Here is a 16,642-nt window from a genome sequence, read left to right as displayed (position 1 = left end):
GATAGAGTATATAAAATAGATAATGTAATATTTACATACACATGTTTATGACGATTGAAAATGCTCTATTTTGTAGCTTAAATTAATATGAATTTGTATAAATGGATTTAGCATTATTTTAACTTCCAATTTTTCTAAATATATTATTGTGTTTTAAAAAAATATTTTAATTTCATTGTAAATGAGAAAAAGATTGCCTTAAAGCTGATATGCATTTTTGCATTTCAATTCGAATATAAATTTTCTCCGTTTGGCAACTTTGATATTCTGCACTTCGATTAGAAGCTACGTAATTTCAACAAATAGGTATCTATAAGTGCATAGTTACCTTTGGTGTAAAAATATTTGGTAATTTTAATCCATAGGTACTGATTTGAAATACGTGCCAAGTTACCGCGTTGTTAAAGTTATTACTACTTATTTAACACTTTAGATATCTATTTGTTTAAATTACGAACATTAAAAACGCGTAAATTAAACTACAAGTTCATGAAACAAGTTAAATTCTCAATCTCTTTTGAAATTAACCATTAAGCGTACCTCAATCCGTAAACGTTACTCAATCTCACATTGGGAGAAAATTGTGGCTTATAAAGAAAAACGGACAGGATTTGGTTTCAAGGGCTAAAAAAATCAATTACTTTTGAATAATAATGTACATTTTCAATGTTACGCAGTGTATCATTTTAAATTATATTTAAAATGTCAAGTATTGGTTTAGCACTGGAATTCAAAATCTTATTGGATCAATACCGAAATAAAAAAATTTACGATCCTTATATAAAAAAATTTACGATCCTTATGTTTGATCCTGGCAATATTTTGTGTATCGATATCGTGTGCCATCTACTGACGAATAAAATATTTAGGTTTTTCGTTAAAGATAATAAGTGCCATCTGCATGTCAAACACAACACTAAAGACTAGAGCTGCCATAACTTAAATTTTTTAACCATACGAAAATACAGTTATATTAAAAAATTGCAACTTTATTTTTATACATTTAATCCGTTGTTTAGGGACTTTTTCGTAATTTTTCGTTCTTCAAACGGTACTTTTTGAATTTTCCACAATATTGAACATAAAAACATGAAATTAAGAGATAAATATTCAAATTTGTTAGGGAAAAATATGGAGATAAATATGGAGATAAAGAATTATAGTTTTATTTTGTAAAACGATTTTAATACAAATTACAAAAAAGAATAGCAAAATTTTCTTAAAAAAAATATAAATTTCAAAGCCAACTAGATTAATTTTCTAATTTATAAAGTTATTTTAACAAATGTATTTAATTACAGTTGTAATTCAGGTCTGAGTTGGGGAACAACTCCCACGTCATCGTTTTATTTCTTAAGGACGGCCAGGCTTGTGCTTGTTGCTGTGCTTTCGACAGAATTACTTCTCACCCCCGCACTAATTTAATGATGGAGACCATTTAAACTCAAATATATACTGGTGGAGACCATTAGGTTAGTTTGATAGGAGGATGTATACTACATCAAATCCGAAAAAATACACCTAAGCCACAATCGGGCCTGTTGTGCGCTCTAATGGAGACCATTAAAACTCTAAAACTTGGACCAACAATACTTTTGATGAAATTAAGTTCGGATGCTCCAACTTCATATATGAAGGTATAGATCGTTCGGTGGGTATTCTCCGGACAAACGTGTGATAACCTAGCAATATGAGTGCTTAATGCACCGCCAACCTAATTAAATTCCAAAAAAAAGATATTTAATTGAATGTTTTAACACCCGTGCCCAATTAAATAAATCCAATCTTCACTATCGTAAATTTGTAAATGGCAGTTTAGATAAGAACTTGGTAAAGAAATCTGCAATTTGTTCTTTAGTTTGGACCGTTCAAATTTTAATTTTGTAATATAATTATTAAAACTCTCGTTTCACATGCATGGGGCTTGCTATAATCCGTATATAAAGAACGATTTAATTTACATACCATATTTTGGTCACACTTTAGACCTTTAGGTCGTTTCATGTATATTTCCTCACGAAGATATCCATTAAGAAACGCTGTCTTAACATCCATTTGTTGAATATAGTATTAAAACTTATTGGCAACAGCCAGTAATATACGAAAAGTACGTGCAACTGGAGAATACGTTTCTTAAAAACCAAAACCTTGACGTTGAATAAACCCCTTTGCTACAACACGAGCTTTTTGTTCACCAAGATATTCATTACTATCTAATTTTCGCTTAAATACCCACTTACTGTCAATAATACTTTTTCTTTCAGGACGTCGAACTAAATTCCAATTCGAATTCATCCATTCATTCAATTTTAATAAGCTTCTTCATATTAGTGAAATTCAAGTGGCTTAGGCGATGATGCCATGTTGATCATCTGCAATATTAGCATGTTTATTTTGGTAAAACTTTACACTAAACTCAGCTTCAAGCCGTAAAGTTTCTCCTTTTAATATTTCAAAAATTTTGTTTTGGAATAGAATATTCAAACCTGCTTTGCCAAACGGAAAACACATTACATTTTAATTTTTTTAATTAAACACCTATTTCGACAATTAAAAAATACGTTCAGGTTGAACAGTTGATAGATCAGAAAAGTATGTCGACCCTATTGCCTGATAACGTATCGATCAAGACCGGGGCAAGGGCCGGGCAATTACACAGAAGATGAGTAATTGTTTCCTCTTCTTCCCCATTTTGTAACAGGTTGGCTGTAAATAAATAAATAAAATATCTTTGTTTTTACGTTATTGATAATTTCTTTAATGCAAAATATTTTTGAAACTGATTTTCTGCAAGATGTTTTATATGGAGGATAAGGTCAAATATAGGCCGATCGTAGTAAATTTTGGAGAAAGGATATGTTTTTAATTTTTAAGAATTTTTATCCTTGCTCTGTTTTGTTGTTGTAAACAATATATTTGCTTCCAAAATCCCACTTTCTGATCTCTCGGATTCCGTTGTTATTTAAAATCGTTGAAAATTTAAAAACTAAAAGTAGTTGAAAACTTCGCCGGCTTACAGTCGATTTTAATCCGCCGCCGACATATTTAATACTATTTGTCGGCACAGGGATTCAGTTTTTGTTTAATATCGCTGAAAACTTATCCGGCTGCAACCAATTTTAAGTCGCCGCTGAAGTTTTTTGTGTCAGCCGTCGCCGTCAGTGATGTATATCGGCAAAGGTCTCTGAATCTGGGAGTAAGCAAGCAATGCATTTTTAATTGTATTTTTATTTATAATGTAAATGTAAATTTAATAAAACAAACTGGTGCAAAAATATTACAGTTTAATATTGAACAAATTTTGTTAATAGCACTACAAAAAAATTTATTAAAATGTAAATTAATTTAGTGCTATAAAAATAAAACATTACTAGTGCTTCGTACAAAAGAAAAGAAATCAAAAAATACAGAAAGAAAAATAAAAAAACAAAGTTGAGGAGTCAAAAGGAAACAAAACACAAAATAAAGAGAAATTAGCAAAAAATTACGTCGTGTGGTGCCTCTTTTTGTAATTTTTACCCTTTTTTAGTTTTGTCATAATTTATTTTATACTTATTACAAATAAAACAGAAAAATAATTAATTTTTTGTTTTCTAAAAAATAAAAAAGTGAATAATTGAGTGTATAATTGTATATGCGACCAGCATATTGAAATAATATAAAAGGGTCAATCAAACAAGACTCTCAAGTAAAAATACGTGTTATTTGTTGTTTTTCTTGAGATTTGATTCCCTTGCTTTCTGTACCCGACCAACAACTAACATATTATAAAATCAAAAAGAAAAACGAACGAATAACGTCTATTGTTGATTGCTGAACAAACTATTTTTTAGTCATCATCATGGATATTATAGATGTTGATGAGGCACTTAAAGATGATTCCTTTATGTAAGTTTTAAATAAGAGAAAAATATTGCTAATTGCTAAATCATAAAATCAATTAAAACATTTTTTAAATGTTTTAGATTTCTCGAAGACAAAACTCATGATGATATATCTAATATTTTGCAACAATGGAAAAGTAATAATGTTATACCGCCTTTAAACAACACCTCCTCCCATTCACAGCCACAACAACAGCAACAAGAACAAGGTAAAATAAAAACGTCCCACAATACAAATAAAAAACTTGGATTTGTTTGTTACTTGAGTATGAAAGTTTACAATGTCTTTAAATGGGTTACTGCAGCAACGGTCTTTCTTAAACAGCCAACTAACCGACCAACCGGTAACTCGTTTTGTCCATAAATGTTAAAATGTCTTCAAAAACGAAAAAAAAGATTTGACATAAATTACACTTTACTTGTAATTAACAAACATATGTAGGTAATACATACATATATGTATAAGTATGTATAATATATGAATATTTCTAAGCCCATGGTTTTGATCATTATTTTTACCAACATACTTACATATATACTTACATATGTTCAATAGGTTGGTTCCCTTCGTATAAGCTTATTTCATTCTAAAATGGAGAGCTTGGTAAAGGATAATAAGGTCTTATTTAAAGGTTCATTCAATATTTTCATTTTTTATACAAAGAAAAGATACGTATCAAATTTTGATACCTTGTGAAAAGTCTTTGAGAATCGCTTTCAATTATCAGAATGTGAAAACAATTTTAAATCTTATCAGATATTGTTGCTAGGCCAAAATTTTTGAGCTATGTTTGCTTATAATGTATAAATTTTATTTTACTGCGGAAACATTAGCGAATTTAATTTTGGTGCTACCCTAATGTATATAATAACACCAACAGTGTTAGGAAGTTAAACAAGTTTAGATATGTAACTAGACAGAAATGCATTCCCACATTTAAACTCGAATTGAATCTTGTTTATAAAAGAAAGCAAGAAAAATCTGCATATTTTAGTTAAAATTTTAACGTTTATTGCCCTCATTTTCATTTTTCTTAATTATTGGAAATTTTCTTATACTTAAGGTACTATCATGCCAAAGTTTTTGATTTAGTTTTAAATGTTTTTTTAATTGTATAGTCGGTTTCCACTTCTTATTTTTAATATTTTTCTCTTTTCTTTTATTTCCCACGCATTCATTCAAATTAATTTTCAACTGCTCTGCATGCAATCTTAAATATGGATATTGTTGGTTACAATGACGTTTTAAATATTCGTGTACAGCTTATAAATATGATTCCAGAACATTCACGCGACCCAAACGGAAATCTGCTCAAAATCTTGAACTGCAATTCGTAAGTATTTATTTATGTAAATGCTGTTTCATTGTGTTGTGGTTGCATATAAATTTATTTTTCTTTTTTAATTATTTTTAACTTTCATATTTCTGTAATGTTACTGTTTATTTAAAAGCATTGACATAAACTTGCAATAATGTATGTATTAGATTATTTTTTATGTTCAGTTTACATTTGGGCACACTTAACATTTTATTGACTATGGACTAATAATTTTCAAAAATTAAGTTTTTGTGTGTATGTATACATACATATGTAACCAAAAAATGGACTAATTCTATAATTTTTCACAATTCAATGAAAGACTCATAGGTACCTTCGAAGATTACACATTTACTTAAAATACTAAAACCTCTTCATTTGCATTGATAATAATCCATGCCTACTATACGCAAAAACTTAACAAGATAATTTTTGTAAAATAAAGTTTCTTAATATATAAGAAACTATATACATACAGAAACTATATGCAAAATGATAGACTTATTTTATTTGCAAAAAAAAATCATTTTTCTATTGTTCAAAAAAATAGACTTTTTGAAACTTCTTTAAAATAATATTTTTATTTCATTTAATTAATTTTTAATTTTTGTTTATAAAATTTTAACTTTCAATGAAAATATACCAAAAGGTAAATGCTACCTGTAAGTGAATAGTGCTTTATAAATTAAATAATTCGAATATTTCAAAATGTTTTAATTTTTGATAATATTCCTTATATAAATTCAAATATATGTTCAGCGGAAGATTATTCCAATTAAAAAAAGTTTTTTACATATTTGTATAATTTAATTTAAATTAAAAAATGTTTATATTTTTATGTTTTTTTTTTGCACTAAAAATGTAAATACTAATAATAATGATTTAAAAAATTAAAATAATAATGTTTGGTACACAAAAGAAATTAATACACCGGAATGAATTTTGTAATATATTGAATGAATCAAACATGACTTTTTTCCCAACTAATTTCATTCAAAATATTAAAAGTTCATAGAATTTATTAATTTGTACATGACGGATTTTTTTAATTTTTGCTAACAAATTTTAGCAATTACGCGCAGATTTCATCGATTTTAATCTTAAAATCATAAAGAAATACAAACTTTTCCTAAGAAAATTACATACATTTTTTTAACAAATGGTTAGGTTATGTTCATAGGAGGATATATATTACATCAAATCCGAAGAAATATACCTAGGCCGCAATCGGGCCTGTTGGGCGCTCCTTATCATGAGAAAAAAAAGGGAACTGAATGAATTGTTTTACATTGTTTAGAAACCCAGTATACTGAACGTAATTCCTAAGAATCTTCCAATCAGTGTTAGTCAGGAATGTTATTTCCGGAATAACATCACTTCCAAGATACTTGGATCTAAATTCGACGAATGCCTGAGAGTGGCAAAGAAAGTGCTCCAGAGTTTCACTGTCCTCTCCGCACATCCAATTTTGCATATGTGCTCGTAATCCTGTTTGTCCACTCAGAATACGTACTATCATACTAAATTAAGACTTGCTCATTTTGAGGAGAAAATAAAAATATATTTGAAATATTTTAAGTCAAGGCTTCTAGATTATGTTTGAAAAAAATAAAAATTAAAATATTCATACTAGTTGGGAACTTAATCTTAAATATAAGTAACTTTTGTCAATAAAAGCATTTCATAACATTTGTGCTGATTCTTTTTTCTGTATATAAAAATATTTAAAATAGTAATTAATGCCTATTGGATAAACATAAAATATATAAAACAAATAATCACTATTTATTTTAACAGATTCATACATACATGTACATATGTATGTATATTTCTACGCATTTCAAATGCTAGTGTAGATTAATTCTTATATGTATTCATGTATCTCTTTTAACAAACACCTAAACACTTTTTAATATATCTTAATTTCCTCAATCTAATTGACCGTTAAAAACTGTTTGACCTTGAATTCAATAAATCAGCAAACATGAGAGCGGTTTATTGTTTGTTTATGTGACGAAATGTATTTATATAATAAAAAGTATACATACGAATGTATATTAAAAACATACATAAATATAGTATATAATATAAATGTTGTGTAAAATATAGTATCAATGCAAACCTGTTGTTTCAAACAATGATTGTTCGATTTATTAACAGTTGTTCATAATTTTAAAAATAAAACTATCAATTGACATGAACATTTTTAGAAAACCAAAGGTTTAAGAGAGCGATGTTTCATGTTTAATTTAAATTAAATTTTCTATATTAACTGAATATTGCTAAAAAATATATTTATAAGAAAAATTCTAATAACGGCAATATTATTTAAAGTAGAGCTTTTTAAGCTTTAACTTAATTTAATTTTTGGTAAATTGATTTTGTCAATCCGTTTGTAACACATCAAAATATTGGCCATAGACCCAAACGTCATTAAATTCTAAGACGATCTAGCCATGTCTGTCCGTCCGTCCGTTTTTCTTTCTGTTGAAAGCACGATAGAGTCTAAATGGAAAGAGATATAGGGTTGAAATTTCACATAAATACTTCTAATAAGTAAGGTTTGTGTTGTATTGAAAATGGGCAATATCGGTCCACGTTTTCGGATAGCCCCATACAAGTGGCCTCTCGAAAAGCAGCTTTAACAGTCATAACTTGTTTAAAAATACAAATATAGCGATGAAATTCCACATAAGTAAGACCCTTATGATCCAAAATCACTATTTAAAATTGTATGAGGATCTGTCCATGATTGACCCTACCCCCATACAAGGTCCCCTTTAGAAAATGACTGCAACGCTCATTAATGTCTTAAAAATACGAGTTTAGCTATGAAATTCTACACAAATAAATTTAATACGAACCAAATTCTGTATACCAAATTTTATGAGGATCGACCCATAATTAACTCTACCCCCCATATAAGGTCCCATTCAGAAAATTACTTTAAGGATTATAACTGGCCTAAAAATACGAGTCTATAGATGGAATTCGAAATAAGTTAGTTTCATTCGAGTCAAACGAGATTTGATGGTGGGTATATAAGATTCGACATAGCCGAATATAACACTCTTACTTGTTAGAAATGCAGCAAAATTCCAACTGTAATCTACATAAAATAATCTTTGTTAAAAGTATAATCATTATGATGAAGTATAACTAGATAGTTTTAGCTGTAAGTTACAAATTTGTTTTTTATATTCATAAATCCGGAAAATGTATGAAGAAAATTCACAATCGAAGCTATATTGTTGTATGTCGTAAGTTTCCACTATTCTTTTATTTGTGTTTCGAAAATGTTTGTGTGCGAAATATTAATAACATACAACAATACGATACCGATAGTGAATTGAATGTCCTTTCTTTTAAGAAGTACACTTGTTGATTGTTCTTGCTATGATGCTTGTGAGGATATTAGTTTTCAAAGTTTCATATTTTTGCCTAGATTTTTCTAGGCATATTTTGTTATTTTTCTTCAGAATCTGCAGTCCAATAAAGTGTTTTGCGTTTTTAGAATTCAATTATTAAGTTATTAGGTTAAAAATACTAAACAAATTCTAAGTAACGTTTATACTACCAGTCCAGGACTATTCTGTTTAGAAGCCTAGATGACTACTATTACTACTTGGAAGAGTTCTTAACTCTTTTACTTAAACTACAGTATTTATTTATTTATTTATTTATTTATTTATTTATTTATAAGTTATCTTAAGATAAGAAATTAGGATAACTTATTATTACTAAGCAATGGCAACTGAGGCCTTCAGCTAGAGGAAATGTAAATACAAATAGTAAATAATTGCATATAATATAATAGATTATATAATAGATAATAGATATATAATAGATTTCTAATATAATGTCTTACTTATAAGTATATACAAAATTAGTAGATTAATAGTGAGTATTGGATATATGGAAAATAGTATGTTTGTGTTTTTATATGTCTTTATAAATATTAGTTGATTTTAAGAAATTAATAATAGTTTTGATGTTGTTAATGGAAGGGTTGGAAAGAAATCGAACAGGATACATGTTGAACATATAGTTACGGGTTGAATTAAATGTAGTACAATGGATTAGGATATGTTTGATGGATATTGTTCCAGTTCTGCAATAAGGGCATTGATTAGAAATATGAGGATTTATTAAATATTTTTTAGTTATTAATGTATGCCCTAGCCTAAGTCTTATAAATTTCTGACAGTCTTTGGTATTAATGTTTTCCTTAATGTTTATGTTAAGGTATTTTCTGATATTAATTCTTTCATGATTAATCTCTTTATACCAAAGTGATGTCTTAGACCACCATTGATCGGTTTCAAGTACTAGAGATTTTTTAATGTTTTTAACTATATCAGATGTATTGAGATTTTCAGTTAAATAAACAGGTGCTTTGAGACTCAGTTTTGCCGATAAGTCAGCAAATTCATTACCGGTAATTAAACAATGTCCGGGTACCCAAACAATAACTATTCTGGGAAAATGTTTTATTAAAAGGTTCCTTATAAAGTTGGCATAGTAATTTTTACTGTGAGGATTACTTATAGCGTTGATAGAAGATAATGAGTCAGTGCATATCAAAGTCTTATTAGTCGAATTAATGGAGAGCTTAAGAGCTTCATATATGGCTATAATTTCGGCGGAAAAGATAGTTGTGTATTGAGGAAGATAAAAAACTACAGTAAATATATATTTGGAAAGTAAATAATTAATAAGGCTTTAAAATAATATACATATCAGGATAAATTTGTAGTGATTTTTGGTGATTTATTTGATATATTGTATACGTATGTTGACTAGTTAGTGACGCAAATGCTTATTTATATATGTATATGTAGGTATATTCACATTGAAAACAAATGACTCATGTATGTATATAAAAAAAACTAATTTATTTTCCTAACATTGCCATTGCTAAGAGCTCCTTTCTTAATGTGTATACATAAATTGTTTCTTTTCTAATGTACAAGGCAACAAGTCACAATTTATACCCTACATCAATATAATGGGAAGGGTGTTTGTGCTGATGTTTGGAACACCCGAAAATATTAGTCCTTCCTCATCTTAAAGCATATCAATCCCCTCAAAATCACTATCTATGTCTATCTGTCTGTGTATCCATATAACACTTATGCGGACGTTACAGGTCACATGTTTGAATATATGTAGTTTAATGAAATTTCGCACAAACGCTATTATTGGCGTATGTTCCAATTAAAAATGAATAAAATCGGTCTATTATTTCGCGTAGCCCCCATTCAACCGAAACCATCGAATTGTGGTTTTGACGTCATAAATACTACTATTTAAATATACAGTTTTCTTTGTCAATAATCCACATTTTTAAAATGTTAAGGGTATTATATCGACGGTCATGCCCGACTATACATTCATACATGTTTTCCTTATAATATTATTTATGGTAGCAATTGTTTTAATATTAATATTTTACTATTTCTAGACAAATTCAACGAATACTTCACAGTATCAGCCAAATAATCATCACCAACAAAATGCTATGCATTCACAGCCAGATAATCCAATGTTTAATTTAGAAATTGGTGGTTTGGTCACAAATATGCATAAGTCATTTTTGCAAGACACATCACCGCCACCATTTTCATCCATGGACGCCTCAATGGACCGTATGAACAATTCGCTAATTACATCAGCGGATTTTTCGAATATAAACTTTTTGCAGTCTACCAATAGTTTAGATTTTGGCGGTTCAGATGCGGTTGGATTTAGTAACTTTAACCTAACTGGTAAAGTAACAAATGATGGTTATAGCCTAAGTGACATGATTCGAGACCGAAAGGCCCTCGAATCACTGACAATGTCAAGCGATGGAACTTTAATTAAAGACTCACACATCGGACAAATTGATGATATTTCTCTGACCCTTAGTAAAACAGCATCGGGTTGCAGTACTATGGACAACTCCACAGAAAGCGTCGAGGCTAATAATCGCACAGTAGAAATCGTTAATAGCAACATGGATAGAACTTTTAATGGTGGTGTGCAATTGGAATTAGCCGCGTGTCATGGATTAAAAACTTCAGTAAGCAATAGTGGTGGTAACCAAATTCCGAATGCTCTGCAGCGTACAATGATTTTGTCAGATGAAATGATTGGTGATATTACCTATAATTTGGTTGAAAACAGTATGTATGCTAGCATACCCTCGGAACATGCTCTTAGCGTAACTCAAAACTATGGGGATACACAAAATTCGGCAAAGGAGAATATATCAAAGCCTGCTTCAGTTTTTGATGAAACTATATGTTTATCAACGGGAAGTGGAGGTGCTGATAGTGTTACAGAAAATGTAAAAGCCGGAAACTCAACATTTGAATGTCAAAATATCACACCAGATACGCGTTGTGAAACACCCGAGGGTGTAGAAAAGAACATTGCAACCATGAAGAATTATATGTCAACTCCTCATGCATCGAGTGTACGATATAATAAGCATCATTACACTCCAACGTTAAAAATGGTTTATGATGGTAACATATCGCCGATAGTTCCACCTACCGGTGCTAATGCCACAAGAGTTCTTAACGAGACTTTTGAAAACAATCAACACAAAGCAATCAACGAACAAATGAACAAAACTAACATCATATATCCAACATTTGACAAGAATTTAAAACATTTAGAACAGCCGAGTCCTTCGCTCGAAATGAAGAACGTTATGGATTTAGCACAAGCTGAGGCTAATCTTCTTGCATCGAATAACAATGAGGAAGAATTCGATCATATGTTGGATGAATTTAGTAAAGTGGAGTTGAATGCGGAGCAACTGAAAATGAAAAAATCATTAGACTCGATTAAAAGACGCTTTAACTATGGCCCAAATAGAGATAAATCTCAACAAAGAGAAATTTCGCGTGAAGCTAAGGACATGCGTGATATGATGAGAGTATCAGCAGATATATTGGGTGAGGAAGACCACTCTTCCAAAGACTATCTTAATATGACCATGGATATTGTTACACAAGATGATTCCAAGAAATCGAAAGAGCATTTAGTGGAATCGCCTCATGCGTTAAGCGAAACGTTGTCTGATGTTGTAAAGAGTCCCCTTAAAGATTCTGTTACGACGAGCAGTATAACAGATTCGAAGATTTCAAATGGTCTTAGTTTATCTTCGGTAAGCTCTGCAAGTACTGGAGGCGAACGCCTTTTAAGTCGACGAAGTCGTTTATATGATGACTTTAATATGTCCACACTATCATCGAGCTCAATGCATGGTAATAAAGTATCTTTGGGATCATCGTTTACAGTACACAAGGAAGATGATGCTATAGGTGACATTCGGCCAAATATAACAAATGAGACTGAAAATTTAAGTGGTCAAAATCCCCTTGAAATGGTGCAAGAAAAGACTGAGTTAATGCCAGAAACACAATCTACTTTTTCAAACCAACATTCGGATAACGCCAAAGAATCCACACCTTCTGGCCAATATAGACTGGCTGAGAAACGTGAACGGGATCGTGATCGCTTTAAAACTATTAAAATCAACAAAAACCGCAATGGAGACGCGGGCTGTGGAGATGGTCTTTCGGGATTTGAATTAAATGTGCCTTGTATTGATGACTACGCTACTGATGTAAACGTTGAAAGTACAGAAGATTACGAACAGATGAATCAGAGGTTTTCCAGACGTGATCAAACAGCTTCCCCAGTTTTCAATAACAATAAATCCGAAGTTGAGACGAATATTACGAATAAATCAACATCGAAAATAAATCCTAACTTCTTAACTTACAAGAAACCAAAAGATAAATTACAAACTAATATTCGAAACTTGCCAGAGGTTGCACCCGCTACTACTGCCGTCTCTGTAGCACCGGAAGTTGCAACTTCTAAGCCTCGTTCATTATCTCGACCACGATATCTTAGCGGACTGACAAAGTTTTCCGCAGTTAGCAAAGCGACCTCGGCTGACGAACTAGAGAAATCTATTCCACGACAAACAAATCTAAATGCTACAACTTCTGCATTGAATGTTGGCTTATCAAAAGGATCAAGTGCGGCGAACGTCTCCTTAAATCGCACACAAGTTGGTGGACCTAATGAAAAGCAATCGGGTGAACTGAAAAGCCCAATGGGTATCAAATCCAAATCTTTTCATAACTTGTCGAGCCATCATACTTATGCCAACAATACCGGTGGAGGCTTGCAAGCACCTAAAAGTTTTGGCCTTAAGAAACCAAGTGCAGCAGGAATTTCAACAGAAAAATTGGTAAATAATGAAGTTTAAATATTTAATAAAAGTTTTATATATTGTTATTTGTTTCATATATATTTGTTTTAGGCCAAAGCAAACCAAAATCGAAATTCATGTTTGTTAAATCCCAGCAGCAATCAAATGCCGAACACGCAACAGGTTAATATTATGAAATATGACAATTATTAAATTTAACAATTTGTTTGTGATTTTAGAAATCTGACGAGTCAGTATTTAAAGTTCCGAAACTTGTATCTGGCATACGAGCTCCTGGAGCTGCAGTGCAAGGTGGTGCAGCTGCAAAACGTGCCGGTTTGGCAAGACCATCTTCAGGTTACTATAGTCTCACAGTTACAGCCAAAGGAATGCAACCAGTCGCATCAAATGCTGATTGTGATGCGGGAAGACAGTCTCCAACAGATGTAAGTGTTATAATGTTTCCAATATATTGTTATTAATTATAAAATTATCAATTTTAAACTGTAGAGTATGTCGTCAGCTTCTTCAAGAGGTAGCGCTCAAAGTCTTAATAAAACTACGGTTATAAAAGCACCAGGTACCTCTAATAATAGCAGTGCGTTGAAATCAAATACTACAGCGGCTCTAACCAAAATTAGCATCGGTTCTACAGGTATTCCAAAGCCATCTGGCCTTAGGCCGCCTTCGAATATAAAACGCAGTGGACTTCCAAGACCATCGAGTTTTATAAAAACTGATAAATAAATACAAATATTATTTTTATATTTCTTTTCCCATAAGAAACTACTTTTTATTGCTCTCTTTTTTATCTCATAAACTTATTTAAGTTCTCAAATATGTTAGCATGTCTATATAAGGACCTTCTAACTTCTCCCTTTACATTTTAACTATAAGCGTATACTTAACATGTGTACTAAGTGAAAAACTCAGTTTTTGTCCATTTATATTATTACTGATTTCGTAATTATTATAAAGCAAAACTGATAATCAACTGATCAATCAATTAAACCCATTAATCCGTACTAACTTTGGCTAATTATTAATTTCGACTGTATTTTTTGTATGTCGCATTTATTAAAGAAAAAAATAAAAAAAATTATTTTACAATATAAAAATTATAAATTTTGAGTATTGTAAATTATATTCTGCTCAAATACAGAATTTATAAAATATTTTTGAAATTGTTATAGATATGAAAATTGAAAATTAAAAAATGTTTGTTAAAGTTCCTGCCTTAAAAAAAAACATCAGGAATATTACAATGATGATGTCCTTAAACACAATTAGTGCTGCTCAGTTAAACGAAAGAAAAACTAAGAAAATGTATTAAATATTGAAATTAGTATTTATTTTTGAAAGAGAATTGAATAAACAAAAAAATAATCTCCCATCGTTCATATACAAGACCTTCATCATTTAATTTTTTATTTCTCAAAAAAAAAAAAAAAATAAAATAAAATACACATTGAGTGCCAATTATGATTTCTTTGCTTATTCACATGCAACTCAAAACTTCTTATTCCTTATCCCATGAACTTGAGGAGAACTTTATAAACAAAATCGTAAAAAACTAAAAAAAAATATATATCGTTTTAACCTCAAGCGAAAACCTATAACATTTTTTTAATTAAAGAAATGTGTTTTCCTTTTTACATGCATATCTCTTATTTTAGTTTGTAAGTTTTTAAAACATACAATTATTAAACTATGTTAACTAATTAATTATTAATATACATAAATGTTTAATTTCATTTTATATTGCTGTCATATTCAATCCATACACACAAATTGCCTTCTTAAATACGAATGATATATTAAAAAGAGCTTGTTATAAATTTGCTTTAAACAACCGTTTATTTCTATTATTTTTTATTTTTCTATCATGAAAGTTGTTGCTTATATTATCTATATTTAAAATAACATACATATGTATTATTAATTGGCGAATCATTGGCTTGTTGTTTAAATCTCATAGTCCATAGTTAATATATCATATTAAAACTAATCCCCAAATGATAATTAATATTTAACCCCAACAATTCAGTTTAGTTTTTATTCTTATGTATTATTTTTAAGACTTTATACTAAATAATATTTTATGCATTGATGCTGAAAAGCATATACAATAAAAACACATTAAATGAAATTGTATAAAAAAATAATCATATCTTTTATTTAATGAGACAGAATAAGTTCTATATAGAATTAATTTTAAATTTTAGTTTAAATATTTTGATGTGTTATTTACATTTTTGAAAATATTTAGTTGTAAATATTTCAGAAATTTAATTCTTTGAATTAATATTCAATTAAATTACTTTCTTAGAGTATTCTTTTTTTATATGAATGAATTCAATTGAATTATTTTTAAAAGCTTTTATTTAACTTGCTTTGTTAGATGGTACAAGATTTTGTAACTAAATTTTCATGGTTTTTATCGTAAATCACGATAAAAACCACACGGAAAGAGCTACACAGTTGAAATTTTGCATAAATATTCTCGATTGATAATTTTTGTTAGGTATTGCAAATATCAGTCCACGTTTTCGGATACCTACCATACAAGCGGACCTCTAAAACACAGCTTAAACGGTCATAACTATTTTAGAAGTACGAGTATAGCGATAAAATTCGACATAAAAAAGTTTCATATAAACCGAAATCTTTCTACTAATTTTTTGGAGAATCGGTCTGTAATTGACCATACCCCTTCAGAAAATGACTTTAACACTAATTTTTGGCATAAAGATTCGAGTATAGCGATGAAATTTTAAAATTCGACCGTAAATGACCCTACCTCCTATATGAAAATTACTATTTATTACTTAAAAATATGAATATAGTGTCGAAATACGACACAAGTAAGTTTTATACGAGCCAAAATCTATCTACCAAATTTGGTGAGGATTAGGGTCAATTATGGACCGATCCTCACCATACAGGATCCCATTTAGAAATTTACTTTATCGCTTATTACTGACTAAAAAATACGAATATAGCAAAAAACTTTTGACACAATTAAGTTCCTCGCGTGCCGAAATCATTCTATCAAATTTTTTGAGGATAGGTCTATTATTGAACCTACCCCCCATATAAGGTGATGAAATGCGACACACATAAGTTTCTTAGGAGCCAAAACTTATCTACCTATTTCTTTTAGAATCGGTTCATAAATAACCCTACCCCCAATATAAGGTCCCTTTCTGAAAACGACTATA

General features: G+C 29.8%; 1 protein-coding gene across 1 annotated transcript; it reads left to right on the top strand.

Moving 5' to 3' along the window:
• Positions 1 to 3,487: 3,487 nt before the first annotated feature.
• On the top strand, positions 3,488 to 15,460 carry LOC111687927 (serine-rich adhesin for platelets). Its single transcript, XM_023450412.2, has 7 exons — positions 3,488 to 3,888; positions 3,966 to 4,093; positions 5,148 to 5,218; positions 10,668 to 13,460; positions 13,533 to 13,604; positions 13,661 to 13,867; positions 13,932 to 15,460. Exons 1-7 carry the CDS (start codon positions 3,842 to 3,844, stop codon positions 14,166 to 14,168), a joined length of 3,555 nt encoding a protein of 1,184 aa, XP_023306180.2. The 5' UTR covers positions 3,488 to 3,841; the 3' UTR covers positions 14,169 to 15,460.
• The last annotated feature ends 1,182 nt before the right edge of the window (positions 15,461 to 16,642 follow it).

This window comes from Lucilia cuprina, chromosome 5 (genome assembly GCF_022045245.1).
Source record: "Lucilia cuprina isolate Lc7/37 chromosome 5, ASM2204524v1, whole genome shotgun sequence".
In the NCBI taxonomy this organism is placed as follows: Eukaryota; Metazoa; Arthropoda; class Insecta; order Diptera; family Calliphoridae; genus Lucilia; species Lucilia cuprina.
This window is presented reverse-complemented; position numbering and strand designations above follow the sequence as displayed.